At 36.9% G+C, this 22,227-nt stretch overlaps 2 protein-coding genes across 2 annotated transcripts in view; one reads left to right on the top strand and one right to left on the bottom strand.

Moving 5' to 3' along the window:
* Positions 1–15,767, top strand: part of LOC311291471 (uncharacterized protein) — a 34,547-nt gene extending 18,780 nt beyond the window's left edge. The window contains exons 10-22 of the mRNA XM_084410505.1: positions 5,127–5,213; positions 5,768–5,811; positions 6,595–8,353; positions 8,852–8,929; positions 9,075–9,149; positions 9,274–9,417; positions 9,511–9,666; positions 9,902–9,976; positions 10,128–10,262; positions 10,356–10,514; positions 11,185–11,274; positions 12,446–12,556; positions 14,171–15,767. Of these exons, the coding sequence (XP_084266631.1) occupies positions 5,127–5,213; positions 5,768–5,811; positions 6,595–8,353; positions 8,852–8,929; positions 9,075–9,149; positions 9,274–9,417; positions 9,511–9,666; positions 9,902–9,976; positions 10,128–10,262; positions 10,356–10,514; positions 11,185–11,274; positions 12,446–12,556; positions 14,171–15,356 (4,099 nt within the window). The 3' untranslated portion in view covers positions 15,357–15,767. The remainder of the gene's footprint in view (positions 1–5,126; positions 5,214–5,767; positions 5,812–6,594; positions 8,354–8,851; positions 8,930–9,074; positions 9,150–9,273; positions 9,418–9,510; positions 9,667–9,901; positions 9,977–10,127; positions 10,263–10,355; positions 10,515–11,184; positions 11,275–12,445; positions 12,557–14,170) is intronic.
* The window catches only part of LOC311291646 (G-protein-signaling modulator 2-like), a 352,673-nt gene that overhangs the window by 3,392 nt on the left and 327,054 nt on the right, over positions 1–22,227 (bottom strand). The window lies entirely within an intron of this gene.

The following is a 22,227-nucleotide window of genomic DNA, read 5'->3' as shown; positions in this document are numbered from 1 at the left end:
ATTTAGAATACATACACGTCATTTGCAAATCAACGTTATAAATCAACGTGGTTGAACGACCACTTTGTGACAATATGGTTTCGGGAAACAGTCGTGACTAGCTAGTTGAGTTCTTCAATGACGCATCGTACTGTGGTAGTGAAGCATTGAGTTACGTCGTTGTATGAGAAACGCACCCCTGCCTAACTCAAGCAGGGGTGCGTTTCCTGTACAACGGCGTAAAGCCGCCTTTCCACTGCACACGACAAACGACAGCCGTCGGACCAGAAGTCATTCATTTCCAATGGAGAGTCGTACGGGAGCTGCGGGGAGTTCCGATTATATGCGTATGCGGAAATTTCGGATCCGATTTGAGCTTCGGATCCGTTGAAATATCTGAACTTCTGCGGCTAGACCGTATGCGACCGGTCAACCGGATGTGATGTTTTCTACTCAAAACTATGAGCGCGAAGCTAGAATTACCAATATTTTAATACTTTAAAGGTGCAGTGTGTGATTTTTAGCGGCATCTAGTGGTGAGATTTGCGAATTGCAACCGGTCAATAATTCGCGGCCTTTCCTTGAAATTTCAAACTCGAATGAGAGGCTACGGTGGCCGACGTAGGAAGCCGCGTCTTTTTCTGCCGCTTCTCATTCAAGTTAGTGATGAAACGCGCTCTGTAGCGCTGTCTGTTCGCTGTCGGCTACGGTAGAAACATGACGTCACGATATGGCGACCTTCATAGAAGGGGTGGCCGCCGTTATGTACATATAAATGACTCATTCTAAGGTAATAAAAACATAACGGTTCATTAAGTAAGGTCTTTATACACCACTGAAAACATAGTTATGGATCTTATATTGCATTTCTGTAAATAGATCCTCAGAAATATCACACATTGCACCTTTAATGTAAACGCTATTCCTGCAAAATGACGGTTATTAATAATTATGATATTATATAATTATTATAAAAATAATTATGGCTGAAAAAATTTTTTTTATCATTATTAAATCAATATTTATATTGATTAGCTCTATAAAATCGACAATTTTTTATATTAGATGTATTGAGAGTCATTTGTTTTGTGTGGATATATTCATGCATGCATTACATTCATTAAAATCATTCATTTTACTATTGTGAATAGCCTAGGGCAGTGGTTCCCAAACCTGTCCTGGAGGACCACCAACACAGCACGTTTTCTTTTTCTCCCTAGTCAAACACACCTGATTCAACTCATCAGCTCATTAACCCATGTGATAATGAGCTGATGAGTTGAATCAGGTGTGTTTGACTAGGGAGAAAAAGAAAACATGCAGTGTTGGTTGTCCTCCAGGACAGGTTTGGGAACCACTGGCCTAGGGGAAGGTTGCTTCACGACCAATTTCAAAGTTCCATGCGACTGACACCAGGGGGCGACATGCGACAATCGAATGCAAATGTCCTGTGCAGTGGAAAGGTGGCTTTTTTTTAGCTTTCACTACCACAGTATGATGCATCCTTGAAGAAATCATCTGACTAATCACGACTGTTTCCCGAAACCGTATTGTCGCAAATTGGTCGTTAAACCACATTGGTTAATGACTTCACGCAGGTGGTGGAGTAATAACTTTCTTTAATGAATCTGTTTGAGATCTAATTAATGCTATATGTATATGCAATAAATTACGAACATGGCATCTGATGACTATTTCAATGTTTTCTCTCATTTTGCTTTATTTCCAGATTCTCGTAGGTTTTAAGGATTAAATGTTAAAACGGCTTGCCATACTAGGTATAATTAAATACTAGACACTATATTGGAATAAAAACTATAGTATCTAATGAATAAGTAGGCTATAATATCTTTAAAAAGGTACTAGTACCTAAAGAATAAGCACTAGTATAAAGAATAGACACTAGTACCTAAAAAAAATAAGCACTAGCTAATGAATAAGTAGGCTACTAGCAGCCTACCTACTTATTATGGAATAGATAGATATAGTATCTAAAAAATAAGTACCAGTAGCATGACAATAGATACTAGTAGGCTTTAAGGATTAAATGTTAACTCGGCTTGCCAAAAACGTAGATTATTTCTTATACGCCCAGCCTATGTTATTTGCATTGAAAACTGCTTTCGTTTTTACACGTCCGGGACTCCTGGCTGCAAGTTGCAACTCTTTCTTTACGTCAAACTAGTTTAGTTGAAATATACTTTATTTTGCCAACGCGTGTAGCCTATACGTCAGATTAAAAAAGTAAATTCAAAGAGTTCAAGAGTTATAATTTATAGTAGGCTATTCGTAGACTACGTTGCGGATCGGCATATTCGCGGAAGGTTTGTTATTCAACAGGATGAGCAGCTTTGGTAAGTGAGAGAAACGGCGCGATCTGATTAGTTGCCAAACTCAAATAGTTTGAAACAAATCTAAATCTCTATTTTGTACAATTAGACAATTAACCTGTTTATTTATTTATTTTATAATAATGAGTTACGAAAACTTTGAAATATAGCCTTGTTTCTATGCCTAATTAATTTGTTTATGCCCAGAGGCCCAGTTTGTGAAACAGAACGAATCAGTTCTTATTCAAAGGGTTATATCAGTGATGCCAATAGCAGATGAGCTAAAAAATAAAGACATGATACATCCTGAAACATATGAAGATATCAAAGCAGAAATAACCAACCGGAAAAAAATGAGAAAGCTCTATGAAGCACTAGAAGCCGGAGGAGACAGAGTGAAATATGATTTTTATTATGCACTGAAAAATCATGAACCATTCCTCTTCAAAGAGCTGGGTAAGAGAATCTACAGTTGCTATTATTTGAAATAAACTCAAACCTGTTGGTAGTCTATTATGACCTGTCCTGCCCTGTGGTTGATGGTAACAGGTGGTGGAGCTGAAAACATATGTGAGGTGGACAACAGTGAGCAGAACCTGCAGGAGAGAATGCAGCTACAGTGAACTAAACAGTGAGTATATCAATTGCATGTTACTGTATTAATATACATGTCAAACACTTATGCTCTGAAATCAAACAATAACCATCTTTGTTAGGAATATTCTCACTGGAGAGCAAAGCAAACTTTTAATTTTATTTTTTACAGATTGCTGATATTCTGTCCAGACAGCTGTGCAAGATTTTACCTAATGTGAAAAAAAGAGAGAATATGAAGCCAAGTGAACATGAAAGAATGTTATAAATGAAAGGAACAGGTCAACTTTGTCAAAAAAAATTAAATAAAACAAATCTAATTTTCTTCATCTAATATACCAGAATTTGTAGGCTGTGTTACACATTTGAAATGTATGAAAGTAAAGTGTGACTTTTTTGGAACATTTGACCTTGTGTTACATGGAAGAAAAGCTTTATTTTTTAGGTGAACATTTTAAAGTCATGAAGATTTTTATGCTGCTCTTTTAATGCTATAAAGTCAACATTTTATACATCATCATCTATAGTTATTCGACTTAAATATATTCAAATTAAAGCCTTTATATTAATAAAGTTTTTTTTTTTTTAAGAAATAAGGAATGATTTTACAGTGCTTGCAAAGTAAATGAATTTGAGATTAATTTTAGAAAATCCTCCATTGACTTACCTCAGTGATGATGTCACAATTTATTGTCATATACTCGCCTTCATGTCATTAGAGCTGCCTTTATGCCTTTGATTGCCTTTACTGTTCATTTCCTTTCACAACACACTGACATAATTATTGTGCATCCGTTTTTACATTCCAGAAGGATTCTCTCCTCCTTGATAAAGTGATAACTTTGTGAATTGGTTTTCATTGTTCTTTTTATTTCTTCATTTTATAAATGGCATTATTCTTACCTGACAAATAAATGACTAAATGTGATTATTCTAGACTCTGGTTTATCTCTAGAAGATTACAGCAGATCGATGCCCAAGGTAAGAACATTCATCTGAATGAAGCAGCGGGCTCTTGATCTGGTAGATTTCTGTCTTTCTCCTCACTTGCATGAATGTGCACACAGCTAAGTAGAATGACCTTTTACTTATGAGCGAGGTTTACCTCAAGCTATGTGTGTATCTGTGTGTGGATGGTCGTAATCTTTTGCAGACGTGAGTAAACCAAAAATACTGATGGCCTTAATATTGCTTCCTCTAGCTGGGACATTTAGTGATTCTATATTCTATAGCCTATCAGAAAAATTTTAAAGTTAAAAATAAGGGGTATTATTTTATTATGAATTCTGACAAATTTTTTACTTTGAAATATATATTTTTTTACTTTTTAGTGACTTTTTTGTATTTGGATTTAAAGAAGAATAAATAGTTTTGTCCAGCAGCACATGAGTAGCCTATATTTTACAGAATCTGTCAGTTCTCTCAATACAATGTACAGTGTTTGGCAAGACCTAAAGACACTATACATTTTTTTGGAGAAAAGAGGGAACGCTTTACAAAACAATTATTTAGAAATTTTTTTCCACATTGTTTTTACTAAATTAACTTAAGGAAGATTATTTTTAGTGGAGACAGACAGCCTTCAGTGTTTCTCATTCAGTCTAATTCTTTTGCAGATAAATACTGATATTTGACTTTGCAATTTATATATTTTATCCTTTATTCTGTTTTGCCAGTATTGAGGAAGACATCAACCATCGTCTCTTCTCAACTCTTAGTGTAGTTTACGATGATGAAACATGTACTGTACTTTATTTTGCCCTACACACACAAATATTCTATATATATGCCAATAAAAATTCAAATTTCCAGTAAAAAAAAAAAAAAACATACTCAAGCACTACACATCCAGTGTTTGGAATGCATTCTAAATGTTCTTCGAAAGAACTCATCACTCAAATAACTGTATTTGCATTAACATTCATGTGTAAACTTTGTTTTTTAGGTTAGATATGAGGCATAGACGGAAGACTGAATTTCTCTCGAAAATCTCTCTTCCTTGTCCACGCTCAGCATCAAGCAGCTCTGACTGGAAAATCCATCATTTTACATCATTTTACATTGAACATGTACTCATTACTATTAATTTATTTCAGTTTAAAACTTTTGTTGAGTGGAAAATAATTACTTTATGCACTTTTAAGGCAAGTGTTAAATGCCCAGATTAGTGTTTTGGTTTGTAGTGATTTGTTATATGAATGTTTTTCTCTTGCGGTTCTCCAGAGTGTATGATGATAGTCCAGCTGATGATATTCAGTCTGAATCAGAGCTGTGCTCTCAGGATTCTCTCTCTCATCCAGACCTGCAGCTGTAAGAAATCCAGTAAGACTGAGACGCCAAACAAACCAGTCAATGTTGGATCACTCAGATTTGAGTAGTTGGCTTGCCAAACTTGTTTCATAATTGTTATCCAAAACTTATTACACTTTTGCCTGTTTGTATTTTTAGTTCTTATGTACTTAAAGGGTTAATTTGGTTTAAACCCACAAGTGCAGAGTGACATGATGCAGGTCAAACTTGTCATGCAAGTTGGTTACCAGTGTATAAAACCATGCAAAATATGGATAGAGGTTAATCCTGGATTTTTAAATGAAGTATTTTTCAAGTCAGCTGGCAAACGTTTGTATATTTAAAATAACAAAGATGAAACAAGTCAAAAGGTTTTTTTTTTTTTTTTTTTTTTTTTTTTTGTATATGGGAATATAGTTACAGAGTCTGTCATGTTTCTCAGTAGGTTACTGGTTAACTGGGAGTTAACAATAAATCGTGGTCCTACTTCCTCCTTTCCCTTCTCTAATTTGTCCAACAAAATGTACTCTTTCATCAAGATAGACACAAAAATATATAATTTATTCTTCGTTTAGATTTTGTTGGAGGATGATCATAAGAAGAATGATGTCAGATAACAGTAAGTGTTTATTTCAATTGTCCTTTATTGCTGATTATTCAAAATGGTCAAATTTGTGTTTAGTTTGTTTATGGTTTCCATTATATTTTGCCTTGTGGTTTAACATAAATGGCTGGACAGGTCAAATGTACCATATCAAAATAACCTAAAACCAAAGCAGAAAAAGAAACAGTTATATCAGCACAAAGTGCTTCTCCCTGTGTGATTTAGATTTACAAAGCTTATTATGCAAGGTCATATTGTCTGTTTCTATGATGTCTATAATTAGAAAATATTATGATTGATAATAGCAATAAAAAACTAGCTTTGCACAATGTGTTTGAATAACAGTAAAACTTTCTTGGTTGCCTTTTTTGTTCATAACTTTTGATTACACATTGGATACTACAGACTATGTAGATTTTATGTCTTTGGTACAAGAAGTTGGTTTGTATGGAAGTGAGATTTTCTTACACAAACGTGGCAACAGCATACTACCTGCTTCCTTTTTTACAAAGACAACCAATTGAAACTACTCTAAAAAAAACAGCCTAATGACCAGCACAATACTAAAACCCCACAGGCTTTTATGCCACAGGTTGTAGAGTCCCTATTTTCAGATTAATTGGTGGACCTTATTGAGTAAAAAATACACATCTATCTGTCTATCTATCTATGCCTGTACATTATCGATTATCTGTACATTATTGGTTATATGCCAGCTGTCTTGTCTATGTTAGTTAGGCTACCATCTATTTGAACTTTATTTAATATAAGTCAGTGACTGTTTTATGTTTCTTGTAGGTTTGAGCCCTGTGATTGTTCAGTATAAGGCGTCAATCACTGACAGAAGCAAGTTTGTGACAGAGTATAACCCTCTATCTGATGAACGTGTGGAACTGGCCGCCCGTTACACTGAGCCAATGATCATTCAGAGGAGCAAAGAGCAGACTGAGAAATACTATCGTGGACGTGAAAGGTCTCCTCACGCTTCTGGAATAAAAACATCATCTCAACTGTTATCAAATGACAAGAATCACAGTGTCAGTATAGACCAGCTGTTCGGACCCGACAGTGATGGAAACACACCAAAATCTGTGATTCTCAGTGGTGATTCTGGAAGAGGTAAATCCTTCACGTTACAGAAGATCATGTTGGACTGGGCTTCTGGAGAACTTTACTCTGAAAACTTTGATGTGGTTTTTCTGTTGAAGAGTGATGAGCTGAAGTGTATTTCTGAGGAGATGAGCTTGATTGAGCTCTTGAGCTGGAGTTGCAGTTTAAAATCAGATCAGATCTCACAGATACTAGAGTTAACACCAGAGAAAGTCCTCTTCCTCATTGATGGATCGGATGAGTATGTATCTCATCCTCCCATTCATTTCATGTTACTGCACACTAATCCATCCAAGAGAGCGCCACCTATGGTTATTCTTAGGAACCTGTTGAGGGGAGTCTTGCTGCCTGAATCATTCATGCTTGTAACTATGAGATCTATAGCTGATGATGCAGTGATGGATCTCCTCAAAGGACCTCAGCGTTTCACTGAGATTGTGGGCTTCTCTGAGAGAGGGGTGCAGGAGTACTTCCACAAGTTCTTTCAGGATGAGCAACTCTTCAAGAAAACATATGAGAGTGTGAACGCCAATGAAACCTTCTTGACTACTTGCTCTGTGCCTTTGCTGTGTTGGATGGTCTGTTTTTGTCTGGAGAAGCACATTACAGATGGTGATAATGTGATGGCAGAACTAAAGACAACCACCTCCATATATGTTCACTTTGTGTCCACTCTACTGGAGCATCATGGCCAAAGTCAGTCTGTCCTCACCATGCTGAGGAGTCTGGGTCAACTGGCAGAGAGAGGAATACAGAATCAGCAAGTCTTTTTTGATGAAAAGAGTGTGGCCGAGACTGGCTTAGATGCCGCCACGTGTCTGTTCTTGTATAAAGGTAGTTTGAAAAGGAAAGACAAACAGGAGCCAGTGTTCAGGTTTATGCATTTCAGCTTTCAGGAGTTCTTCACTGCTCTTTATTATGTTTTACTGGATGAAGAAGAGCACTGGTTAAAAGTCACTGAGCTGTTTAATTTGATGGAATGGGAGGCTATAATTGACAGGCCATCTCCAGTTTTGAGAGAAAGAAGATCAAATCCCATCCCTCCAGTTATGCTTTTCATCTATGGTCTCTTAAATGATGAGATGAGCAGCCAACTCTTTAATAAGCACAAATGTACCATTCCTCACACCATAAAACTGAAGAAAAGAGAATTGAAGAAAACACTCAAGAGAGCTATTGTTTTGATGACCCGCCAGTATGGAATTGAGTTGTTTGCTCTCCACTGTCTGTATGAGCTCCAGGATGAGAAGTTTGTGAGGAAACATCTGCACGCTTACAGGTCCATGGATCTGTCTTGTATTTCCCTGAGGAGCACAGACTGTTGGGCGCTGCTGTACTGTCTTCAGTTCTGTCCACACATCAGAGAACTGAACCTCATGTACTGTGATTTAACAGCTGATAAACTCAAGATTCTTCAGCCAGCACTGTGTATGTGTGAGACTCTGAGGTCAGTGTGTTTGGGTTGAGAAATCCAAAGCATAAAATTTAACTTGATTTAAGCTCTTCTCAAAATACAATTATTAATTAAATATTATATAACATATTGCATATGTTGCATATATATATATATATATACAGTATATATATATATCTTTATTGAGTAGTTTGACATAATCCTCAATTCTTTACAGTAAAAATTATTACAGTATACAGTATATTTAAATATGCTGTATAGACACATTTATATATATTTAAAAACTTTTTTGACATTTTAAGGTGTACTAAAATAAATGTTTTCTTGTTCTTGTTCCACCTGGCGCTTTTTATTGAACTGTTTTTCAAACCATATGAAACCATAACGAATACAAATACATCAAAAATGTGCACATGCACTATTTTTCCTTTATCCTGGACACTTTTATTTGTCATTGAACTATAATTCATGTTTATGTCATGATTTACTTTTAAAAAATCAGTATTTGCATATTTTTGTTTTTGTCAACAGGTTGACAGTGGACTACCTGTATGATGTTGGAGATTTGATCCAGATTCTTCATGAATCAAAAGTCTTGAGAAAACTGAAGTAATTTTAACAGACAACATCTTCCAATATAGATTCATAAGAAATGGCAGTCATTTACATTGTATATTTTACCATAAATGTCACAATCATTTATTAGTTATTTCTCGGACTTCTCAGTATTTTGTGTCTTTGTTCCTATTGGTAGAGTTCAAGAGGATGAATACAGCGCTGAGAGTCTCAGATGGTCACTTGATCTGTCAGTCACTCGTGGAGATGTCTTGTAAGAATCTATTGTACATGCACTGTTATTTTCTTAAGTAATGTTTCAGAACACAGCAGATATCCTTCATAGTGAGTGTATGATGCTGTTATCAAATGTTCCTCTGTGTCTCTGTCTGTTTCAGGTTGTCTATGAGTTCCTCAGAGAAGAATCCATCATTTCCAGCAGTCTTCAACATCAGTCTTACATGTTCACACTCAGAGATATCCAGCACTGACTGGACACTCTTCTTACAGACACTCAGCAAGGCAGGAAAATTGGCACAAGAGTAAGACAAATATTCCCTTTGCCATTACTCTATATATCTCATCAGTAGCTTTACTGTTATTCAAACATGTTGTGGAAAAATATATTTTTGCAGCTCTTCAGCTCTTGAGGATCATGTCAGTTTGCTTCTGTCTTCATTTCACTCTGTGGGTTTGAAGAAGTTGGATCTGAAGGTGTTCAATCTGAATGAGAGCTGGGCTTCTGGGATCATTGCCCTCGTCCAGACCTTCACCAGTCTACAGGAGCTCAGGTACGAACATTTTCTTTTATTCATAATTGATTTCTGTCATGTCCTCTGATACAAGGGACAGCGGCACTGGGGAAGTCAAATACTGTACACAGGGGCCCCATATGAAATTTGGACACTTAAGTCACACTTAAAAATCTGAATTTCATTGCATTAGATGCAAAATATCAATCCATGTGACATCTGCAAAAAATTATCCAAATTATCCTCTTTTCTCCATGTTTATTCTGCCTGCCAGTGTTGAGGAAGAAATGTACAGTGCTGAGAGTCTCTTCTCATCTGTCAGTGTTTTGGTTTGTGATAAAGACATCAGGTATGTCACAAACACAAATTTTAATTGAATACATTATGTATTATTTACATGGAATACATTACCAAAGATATTTGTAAATAATGAATTGCTTAATTGTATAATTGCTATGTTAGGCTATAATATGTTCACATGTAACCTGTATGTTTTTTAGGCTGGACGTGAGGCAAAGACAGATGTTTAAGTCTCTCTCACATATCACTCTCACTTGTCCTCACTCAGCGTTAAGCAGCTCTGACTGGAAAATCTTCTTCCAGAAATTCCACAAACAGACTAGATACAACCCAGAGTAATTAAGAATTACCAACATGAAACTATAGCATTTAATATGCAGTTTATTCTTTTTGGTCTTTTTACCATTGTTTTATTGTACTTCTTGCAGATCTCCAGAGTGTAATGAGCACACGAATGGTCTGTTTTCTTTCCTGCACTCTGTGTGTGGTTTGAAGAGTGTAGAGCTGATGATATTCAGTCTGAATCAGAGCTGGGCTCTCAGGATTCTCTCTCTCATCCAGACCTGCAGCAGTCTGCAAGAAGTCTGGTAAGACTGATGTGAAACTCACTGTAGCGTTAATTGATGAACCAGACTATGGTGTGATTTTTAAATCAATCCATGATCAGTTTAAAATAATAGTTTCCTCAGAAATGAAAGTTCTGGTCATCATTTTATTCACCTTCTAAATTCATAGGAACAGTTTATTCGGAACACAAAACATTTCGGTCTGTTCCTCATTCAAAACTATCAAATGGCTTTAGAAGACTTTAAATGTAGTCCAATGTTATATGGATCGCTTTTAGGAGGCTTGTGGGTACTTTTTGATATCTGAAATCCCCGTATTCATTCAGATTACTTAATTGAAAAAAATATATATTATTCTCCAAAACAAATTTTATGTTAGAAAAAAACTCATATCGTTATAAGAAAAAATTAAATAATCATACTGGTTTGCAATGAAATGAGAGTGAGTAAATAATGAGAGAATTTAACCCTAACCATTCCTTTAAGTCAACATACATCACTAAGATGCTCATTCTTACTGTTAAACTACATTATTGTTGTTGTTGTTGTTGTTTTGCATCCCAAGTAATAGTAAATATAGATAAAAAATAATAATAAAGATGCCATTCAACATGAATTTGTGCTTAATGTTTTGTCATTACAACAGTGTCCCTGTACAAAAGACTAAAAATGATAAACTATTGTATTATAGTGTCAGTGTCACTGGTTTGCTGCTTGAGGAGGGACTCGAGTTACTGCACGAATCACTGATGAATCCACACTGCACTGTGATCATTGAAGGGTGTGTGTGTTCAATGTACATTTGACTTTTTTAATTTAAAGATAAATACAGACTTAGGACCACAAATCTACAGTACATTAAAACAAATGAGTTACATTTACATTGTTGACAGGATGCATGGCACATACAGTGCTATGCATAAGTTTAGACACCCATGCTAAAGTTGACTAAAAAGAGGAATAAAAAAATCATCTTTTGGAAATTGAACTTAATGCCTTAATTAAAAAAAATAGGAAAAATCCAACCTTTAAGGACACCAATTTTCTTTGTGAATGAATAATGTATCGTAAATAAATAAATGTTCTTCCTTAAAATACAGGGTGCATAAGTCTGGACACCCCAATGTTAAATTCCCATAGAGGCAGGCAGATTTTTATTTTTAAAGGCCAGTTACTTCATGGATCCAGGATACTATGCATCCTGATAAAGTTCCCTTGGCCTTTGGAATTAAAATAACCCCACATCATCACATAGCCTTCACCATATCTAGAGACTGACATGGTTTTATTTCAGTTAGCCTAATAGCTGGTTTGATTTGCATTGAGAGATGATCTTATGGAAAGTACTCCATGCCAATCTCTAGGTATGGTGAAGGCTATGTGATGATGTGGGGCAATATTAATTCCAAAGGCCAAGGGAACTTTACCAGGATGCATAGTATCCTGGATCCATGAAGTAACTGGCCTTTAAAAATAAAAATCTGCCTGCCTCTATGGGAATTTAACATAGGGGTGTCCAGACTTATGCACCCTGTATTTTAAGGAAGAATATTTATTTATTTACGATACATTATTCATTCACAAAGAAAATTGGTGTCCTTAAAGGTTGGATTTTTCCTTTTTTTTTTTTTAAGTTCATTAAGTTCAATTTCCAAAAGATGATTTATTATTCCTCTTTTTAGTCAACTTTAGCATGGGTGTCTAAACTTATGCATAGCACTGTATCTACAAAAATCTATCTAAAGTGTTCATCAGACGAGTTTTTATTTTTTAGCTAATTGTCTTTTTAAAATTTGTTGTAAAATAAACCCTAATCTCCCTTAAATCCCATTTTAGTCTCCAATAATTGATTTTGAAATACTATCAATACAAGTGAAATACAGTTTCCTTTTCTTATCATTATTTCATATCTCTTTTACCTTTATTTATTTTGTTTCCTCCATCTTTTAAAGGAGGAAGTGCAGTAAACTCACTGACCAGTGCACAGAACAGGACTGGAGTCACAGCTGTAATGAGAAAGTGAAGATTCACTTCAAACCAAAGGTTTTGGAAGAGCTGAAAGAGTGAGATCATTTAATACTAACATTTTTCTCTTTTATACATCTTTCATCTCTGTCATGTAGAGAATTGCCAAGAGGCCTGGGAGAAGTTAGGAAGGCTCAGTACAAGGGAGTGATTTTCAAAATGCCAGTTGTGATTTATTTCTGAAGCTGCATTGTACAAGGAGCTAGCCTGGCTGCGCCCTCCTACGCACTTCCGCTCAATTTCATTTTCCTTCAGTACTACGTCTGGGACTGCTGTATATTCTTAGGTTTCCAGAAATCATTTTTTTGTAGGACCAATCAGCGAACAGAGGGAGTGGCTGAGAACGATGACGTTGATGTGATCACACACATGACTGGCGTCGGCCAATAGTGTGACGTACAACACAGACGCGCTGCTCTATCAAACTGCTCTATCTATCGAGAGAAGGAAATGAATAGTGGAATAAAGTCGTTATTTTTGTTTGTTTTTGCGCACAAAAAGTATTCTCGTCGCTTTATAAACTTTATAAAAGACAGACATCTTATTCTAAACATAATCCTCTGATCATTCGGACTTGTTGTTTCCGGCCGGTTTCGGCGCATGACATTACGTTACGACCACATGTTAGCGATTGGCTATGGCAGATCCTGAGTGACTCTGGGCAGATCCAATAGTTTTGAACTTTAACAGAGAACCCGCCTACAAGGAAGTAAACGTTTCTCAATGGAGAGAGGCCAGACTCTCTGTACAAATGAAATGTACGAGAGTCTGGTAGAACCAGGCTAACAAGGAGCAGTCCTCAAAGTGCAAAAAGAACAAACCCCCCCCCCCCCCCCCCCAAAAAAAAAACACTTATAGTATCATACATACACTGGTGCTACAAACAAAAGCAAAATGCTGTGAGCAGCAAAACTGGCACTAAACAATGCCTAGTGGTGCATCCACCAAAATTGACAGCATGTCTCACCTCAAACATGTTCAAACGTTTGCATAGCTTTCACAGGATGCCACAACCCTCCTTCAACCTACTCAATCCATTGTTTAAATATACAGTTTTCCTGCCCAAACTCTGGTGGGACAAACCATTATCACGGGGTAGAAACTTTGCCCGTAACACTCATCACAAACTTTCACAGCTAACATTAATACATAAATAACATAACATAACTACTGTTCATGAACTCATTTCTGACATGTGGTAACCACAATACAAACATGCATAACATATCACCAAAAAAAAAAAAAAAAACGTACATTAAACATTAACACCTCATAGCACTTATGTTTCCCTCCATTTTGAAAAATGGTACATTCCGGATATGCGCACTACCCGAACCCACCTCCAAAACATTGGATCAAACAGGTAAGATCTAACATGTGTTATAAAATGTAAACTCACACAATAAAGAAATAATTTAAAGCAACCAATGACTCTATTATCATTCAACACTAACACATTGCACACTTGATGTTGGTACTGTCCATTCTCATATACATTGTCAACACACCATATACACAATAACTTATTTCTGGACTCAACAGACCAAGTAAATTCAGAAAAGCATTAGACTGGTACTCTAGTGATGATGTAATTGACCTAGCCCATCATCACAATCTCATTTATCATTACCCTTTCTTTTTTCTTTTCTTAGACTGAACATCTCTGCGGCTGAACCTTCTGAAATGAATCTTCACTGTCAGTCTTGTGTTCACATTGTCGACTGTGATCAGTGGGTTCAGGTGGAGCCGTCAGTCTGTACAGATGAAGGAGGGTCAAAGTTCAGGATCAGCACTCAGGCGGGTCGATTCGAGTGCAGCAGGACCAGAATGCGATGGGTCTGTGCTGGTGACGTCACTCTCCAGTATCGTGCAGTGGATGGACGTTTCCTCAGTGAAGAGCTGGAGAGGCTTCAGTGTGAGCGAATTGGTCCAGTGATCGATGTGAGCGTGATCTCAGGGAAACTGGAGGAGGCCCATATGCCTCATTACGCCTGTTTAGCAGAGTCTGACCCCTCTCTCAAAGATGCTGTGAAGCTCCTCAGCAAAAGAGATGAAGGAATATCTTTACAATCTGTAGAGTTGACCCGTTATCATGCCAAAATACTCCAACCATCCTTCTCTCTTACAACTCTAATTATGAGCTGGTTCACACAGTGGGAAGAACACTGTAACCTTCTTCTCTACATGTGCTGTAAAGATCCTCTCATTCTTCACATCTACTTTTTTCCAGTGAATGACACTTGTTCAAAAGAGAAAGTTGAGCAGAATGAAAAATCAAGTCATCCGATCAGCCATCCCAGACCTAACAGACCATTTCAGATGAAAACGCCGCACCTTCTTGAGGTTCCTGGTGCTTCTGTTCATCCTGTAGAGGGGATTTCATTCAGAACAGATATCGACCCAAACTTCTTTGAGATCATGCAACATCAGGATGGTGACGTACAGATGAATCTTGTCAGAGAAGAGGACAAGAAATCTGTGTGGACTGCCACAATATGGAAAGCCAAACTTGCACAGTTAAATCAAAGGCAAGTCCAAGATGAGCCACAACTGAATTCTGAGATTGAGAAAGCTCAGTTTTTTGATAAACACAGATCGGCTCTCATTCAAAGGGTTAAAAATGTGAAGAGCATTGCAGATAAACTGCGTGAGCAGAGAATAATTCATGAGGAACTATATTCTGAAATCACACATACTAATTTAACCAGTCAGGATAGTGTGAGAAAGATCTGTGACAAAGTGCATTCAAGTGGTGTGATTGCAAAAGTTAAATTCGTTGAGATTCTTCAGGAAGAAGAGCCTTACCTCTTTAAAGAACTGGTGCTTTCCTATTCTTAATGATCTCTATATATTATAGTTTAGTTTGGCACATGCATTTTTTTTTTTATGCTAGAATCTAAGATAAATTGATTTCTGCACTGAACATAAAGAATGATTAATTGAAATGTACATGACCAAATTAACTGCAGATTACTAATTTAGTAATAGTATATTTGCAAAGACAACACTCAAGATGGTCCACTTAACTATAAAAACGCACAAAGCATCTAGACTGCTGAAATATATTTTGTTGTCTGATAAGTTTATTGAATAAGTTGAATGAATATTTTGTACTTTACAGGTTTTATTTCTATACGTTCTTGTTCTAAATTAATTTTGCTGTATCAAAATGCCAATAACCAATAATCACTTCTTTTGTAAACTGAATTTTGACATTGCAAATAAATACATAATATAGCTGCAAGCAGCAATTACCGGGGCCAAGCGCAAGCAGATGACAGGACATGCCAACATGATTGAAGGTGTGAGACCAACTGGAGCAAGGAGCAATTAAAGACATTTAAAGATGAATTTAGTCAAAATGGCTGAAAAATCATATACATTAACTAAAAATATGATTTAATGGATTATCACTTTCGACCAATAGGTGACGCAGTTACAAAACTGATATGATGTGGTCAGAGTGAAGTGACAATGACACACACAAAGTTTGGTGTGAATATGTCAAGGCATTGCAGAGATAAAGCCTGAATAGTCCTTTTGGCATCATGCCTCAACTTTGCTGCTGCGGTATACGAAAACGGTTTCGTCAATCAACACGAAATCCATAACTTTTAGTCGGCACGGTCTGGAGATGATACGATTCGATTTTGGTTAAAATCGGACAAACGATCTAGGAGGAGTTTGAAAAAGTAGGTTTTGAATGAAAATCAAGATGGCGGACAAGAAGTTTGGCCAAATAAAGAAAACTTGGTATCTATAGCCGCTTTCCGACCGGAGGAACCTTTTCACAGTTCCTAGAACTATTGGCTAAAGTACCCGGATGTCGGCGTGTTCGCACCGCAGGAACTAGGAACGATTTTAGTTCTAGGAACTCCATTTGTAGGAACTAATTTGGGTCCTACTTCAGAGTAGGGTCTAAACCAGCACTATAGGAACTATCCGTGACGTTAGTGTACGCTGATTGACCGAATGCACGCGGAACACCAGCACCCGCCATTTTTAAAGCAGCACTAGGTAACTTTTCAACCTTCATAATATATTTCCAAGACTCTTGTGATGGTACATCGACTTACAATAGGTTGAATGACACGTCTGCCATAGCCTGACGTGGTCTGTATAGTTTTTAATCGTACTTTTAAACTTCGGGGTTCGGGTAGTAACACCCGCGCACAAAAAGAACTACAAAATTCGACTGCTTTACGGCATAGGCTACCTCACTTCCCCCAACACGTCCTCACATGCTGTTGGACTTGTAAGTATATTGTTTATCACTCGGACAAGCTTTCACTCGTTGGTGTGAGCTAAAAAGCACAGCGTTCTTGTTGATGGATTAGTAACTTAGACATCTTCGGAGGCTAGCTCGATGTTCGACGATTTGAAACGCGTTGTGTTTATTCCCCAATCGAACTCGTGTAACTGTCTGTCACACGTTTTACCGTCCACAGCATTACTTGATATACAAAAATAGGACAAGAATGAGCATCAAACAGAAACAACCCGCTTACCCGTTCGAGGCGCACATACAATACAGACTGTGCCGAGTCAGTTAAACAGGGCGCGCGCAGCTCTTAAAGGGGCCACACCTTATTGCCACTCGTTACAGCTTCCATCCGACTGAACAGGGACCGGTATACAGGGGGGAGGGGATCAGGCCGTGAGTGAAGAGACTGCTCTGCGTGAGTGGTATTTACGACAGTAACGTTAAATACAAGTAGTCCACAGCGACTCTAGGGGTCGTTGTTTGACCAAAACGGAATTCTTACCTAGTGTGGCTTTAAAACAGCTAGAATGTAAACACACAGATTTTAGCCTATATATTTACTCCATAAACTAACTATACAAACATGGAAAACAGTGATAGATGGGTCTCTAAACCTTTATGCTGAAGAGAAAATCCAACGCAACTTTGAGGGGACCAAGCCAAACATGATTATGTTTATCTGCCCAGCCAGCAACACTGGACATCAACCACACGGCATAGGCTAATAACCTTTTTTTCATATACTGTCACTTTCTATAACAGCTCTATCTAATAAGATATTAAACAGTACTGTTAGACAGATCGCTAACTAATAAACACAGAGAATGCGAGCATTGTTTGCTCTGGCGTTCTCAGCGCCGCCAAAATTAAGGTGGGTCGCGCCGTCAAAATAAAAGTCACCGTGCTTGCGTCACTCCCTTACCCCTCCTACCAGTTCCTATGGCCACTTGGCCAGTGCGAACGCAAACAGCAAAACCGAGTTTGGGGAAGAGTAGTTCTTAGAACTGTTTAGAAGTGGACAGTTCCTAGAACTAAGTTCCTAGAACTACTTGGTCGGAAAGCGGCTTATGTTCTCGGCTTGACCGAAGGAATATATTAAGACCAGTGGAATTTCAATAGGCAGACTTATTCAAAAGTTATTAGCCTTTTTGGAAATTTCATTATAACTTTGTCTCGACTGTCTCTAAATATTTTGGGTACCTTCAGGGGATGGTGCTGATGGCACATTCTGAGTTTCGTAATATTACACCAATGCATTTGTTCAGTATAGCATTTTATTTCACAAAACTGTATTGAAGTCAATGGGAATTTCATGTTTTGTTCTATTATAGCGCCACCAAGAGGCTCAGTCCCACCATTTTTTTTATGTGTCCCCAGAGTGAGCCCATACATATGTGTGTCAATTTCGCTTCGGAGTTATAGACATTTATATGAAAAAACACGTAAAAAATTAGTGACACATGACTTTGGTCGGATTTTACCCTTACTATCAATATTTTTGCATTTGGGCATCTAAATTTAGCTATCGACCTATGTTTCCAAACTTCTGACGGTGGTTTCGTCTCGATCGGACTAGTGGTTTCGAAGATATCGGCAAATGTTTTTTAAGTGCTAAATCACAACGCTACTCAAACCGTAAGGCGAAACCTAGCATGTTTGGTATCGTAGGACTCGGCAAGGATTCAGGAGTCTAATTAGATGAGTCTCGTTAAAATAAGTCAACCACACCCAGAGTTATAAGCATTAAAAAAAAAAAAAAAACACTAGGTGGCGCTGTTTCGAAACTTCTCAGTTTCTTTCAGGACACCTTGGTGATGACCCATACCAAGTTTCGTAACAATCCGTTTATGCGTTCTTAAAATACAGCATTTTAGCACAAAATTCAAAATGGCCGACAGTCAAAATGGCCGATATGGTAAAATTGGATATCAGTCGACTCGGCATGTTGCTCTGAATCTAACGAGACCAATTGTATGATTTTTGGACAAACTGTTCAGAAGTTATAAGCAAAAATAGCCAGTTTTCATATCTCCGGACCAGTAGGTGGCGCTGCACCGAAACGCAGCACGTAGCCTTAGGTCATGCTTGTGATGATATGTACCAAGTTTGGATGGAATCTGATAAATCGTTGCGGAGATACAGCCTTAAGACTGTTTTTGCAAGCGCTACGTAAAATTTGTTCGTGGGTTTATCAAAAACAGTTTGACGAATCAACTTGAATTTTATAACTTTTTGTCAGCATGGTCTGGAGATGATCTGGTTCAATTTTCGTGAAAATCAGAGCAACGGCCTAGGAGGAGTTCGAAAAAGTAGGTTTTTCGGAAAATTCAAAATAGCGGAAAAATTTCCATGACGGAAAATGACGTCATAGGGTGCAATCGAATCGTCTCGAGCTAGGGAATCAGAGGACAAAATAATTTTGTTGATAGTCCTTACGGTTCAAAAGTTATTAGCATAAACATGAGTGAAACTTTGGACAGTTGGTGGCACTAGAGGGATTGGTTTTAAGACACCAAATTTGCTCTGGTGACTTTTCAGACTGTCCTCTATCAGTGTGCCAAATTTCATAACTTTCCCGCAAGCGGTTCTATGGGCTGCCAATAATGCCATAGACTTCCAGAGCGGAAGAAGAAGAAGAAGAAGAACGGGAACAGATTCAATAGGTGCCTCCGCACCTTCGGTGCTTGGCCCCTAATAATATCTCTATTAGGCTACTATATTATATATAGCGTATAGGCTGTTATAAAATAGTAGTAAAAATAATAATAACAAAGCTATTTTTTATTTACACGTCTCAAATTATGCTATCAAGACTGAAATAAACAGAAAATGACCAGACATTTAAACAGCACATTTAATAGGCTATTTAGCTGAACCTTTTGAGGCTGACTGTAAATTTACAGACAGTGTGTTGAAAAAAATAATTGCACCATGTTTATGGAAACTTCTAATACTATAGATTATCATTGTGATATTTAATCCTTAATAAAAACACAGCCTAAATGAACATGGCTGTTCTGTCCTTTATCCCCAAAAATAAGTATCCTTCAAGTTAATTTTATTAAGTATACTTTATACTAAAGTTCAAGTATATTTTTAAGTACAGTATAGGCCTACTTGATATACTAATATCAATGTACTAGTATACTAGTAAGTGTACTATTTCAATACTACTTTCAATACTTTGTATTAAATTAGCCCACTTTTTAGTTTATCAAAATATACTTTCAAGTAAACTTTAAGTGTAACAGTAAATACAACTAGTTGACAACTATGTTTTCATTTTTACTGTAACTATATAAAAAGTACACTTTTAGTGTTTTTATACTACAAATATACTTGTAAGATTTCTTTATGTGAATTTAACATCAAATTAGTTTACCATTTATATAGTATTTTTGCACGTTCCTATTTAGGTGGGCATTAATTTTTATACTTAAAATAGACCTTTTAAATATTTCCTGGAAAATTGCTGGAATATTCCAATAATTCTACAACACAAATTCAATAATTCTAACAACACAAAAATTCACATACTCAGAATTAGGAAAATGTTTTCTTTATAAATCAATATTTTCAAACTTCATTTTCATTTTCGTAAATTCATTTGAGGTTCAGAGTATTTTTTATTTATTTTTCCACATTCATTTCTGTCTAGTACAATCCAGACTCTTGTGAAGATTCAGATGCCCCAACACTTGTGAAGAGAGGACTCCAACTCCTGCGAAGACTTCAGATGAAGCAAACTCTGAATCAACATGGACCAATGCTACATTTTCTATATGTCTTAGTCATTTTGTCAACAACATGTATTCATTACTTCAATGAGCTCATTGTTTCTGCCTTAAATTAATAAATTGTTTAAGGTGAGACAATACAGGCAAAACCACAGATTTTTTCATGCACCTGTCGATTTATGAGATTTTGCACATTTTGGCTTTTCATAAAGTGTTTTTTCGGACTGGTGGAAAGAAAATATCCAAAATACACTTTTAAGTGTATCTTTTCTTGCACTTTATATATTTGCGTCTGTAGATTTGAATTACAGTAGGCTACATATTTTTAATGGCTACGGAAGCCCTGAACCGCAACGTAAAAAACAAACAATAAACACGATACCTATAAGGTGCTGGTCAGAAATGAAGTTGGAAAGGAAGAGACTGTGTGAATAAAAGCAATTTTAACCGGTAGAATTATGACTATTAGTAATCATCACTAATGAATATTTTTTTAGGAAGACACTGCACATTTTTTGCAGAAGGCAAAAACAGGAGAGACTTCTCAGGGAAGTGAGAAGATCACAGTGTGATCTGTGGTCTTTTTTATTTTTTACTTTTTTATCCTCACATAGCCTACTGTTGAAGCTTTACAGCAAATATCTTCCTGATTAAAATACAGTAGGCCTAAATGTATTTCTCAAGTATTAACTGCACCCATTCTGTTTTAAGGGAAGTTACTGTAAGTCATGATGTTTAAAAAATAATGTTTATAAAATAGTTTCTGTAATTTTTGTTCATTTTAAATGCCCAATAGTCGCCAGATATTGTCCTTGGAGAAATGTTACTTCTTGTGGTCCTTGAGGTGGGTGATCCTGCTTTTATAAACTTGGGTCTTGTATGTTCGCATTTAGAAACTCTGGTGGGAATAGACCCTTGGACACACCTTTTTTGCACACTTCTCTCAAATACAGAACCAGGAAGATATTTCGATTTCTCATCAGAAAGAGAAACTGAATCCTGTGTTTTGTATGTGTATCTCAGTTTTTGAGGCAGGTATGTCTTGAGATCCAGTCTGATACAATGGCTGGAAATATCCAGTGACCACTTCCAGAGGACACACTTTTTATGTGAAGTGTCTTATTAGGAGCTTCACTTTATCTAAAAATGCTGTTGGATGGATTGGTCGACTGTTACACTGAATTTGTGCTGGAGATGTGTATGATTTAGGCTGTTCTGCTGTGTGTATTTGTCTTTGCAGGAAAATGGCAGAAGCCAGTATTTCTGTGACTGAGGATCAGGCCTGTCCAATCTGTCTGGTTCCCCGGGTGTCCACTAGAGGTCTCTTTCCCATTCTGTCACCATTCACTCTGGAACTGCATTTCCCATAATCCTTTGTCTGTTCTCATCACTCGTGATTGCACTCAGCAGTTCCCTATCACATTGTTAGTTTCTGTGTATAAATACCCTGTCTGTTCAGTCTTTGTCACGGAGTTGTTGTTTAATGTCACTTACACTTCTGAAGCCTGTTTTCTCGCCTGTTCTTGTTTTGTTTCTTGTTTATTGGACTGCTAAAATGGATTTTGACCCCTGCATGGATGACTACGAGTTGGATTGCCCTGACAATAAATATGCTACATTTGGATCCACCTGTTTCTCTGTGTGTTCCCGTGACAGAACGACTCCGTCAACAAATGGATCCAGTTACATGAACATTTTGCAGGGCTTT

This window comes from Rutilus rutilus (assembly GCF_951802725.1).
Source record: "Rutilus rutilus genome assembly, chromosome: 6".
Classification (NCBI taxonomy): Eukaryota; Metazoa; Chordata; class Actinopteri; order Cypriniformes; family Leuciscidae; genus Rutilus; species Rutilus rutilus.
Note: the sequence above shows the minus strand (reverse complement) of the source record. Positions and strands in the feature narration are given on the sequence as shown.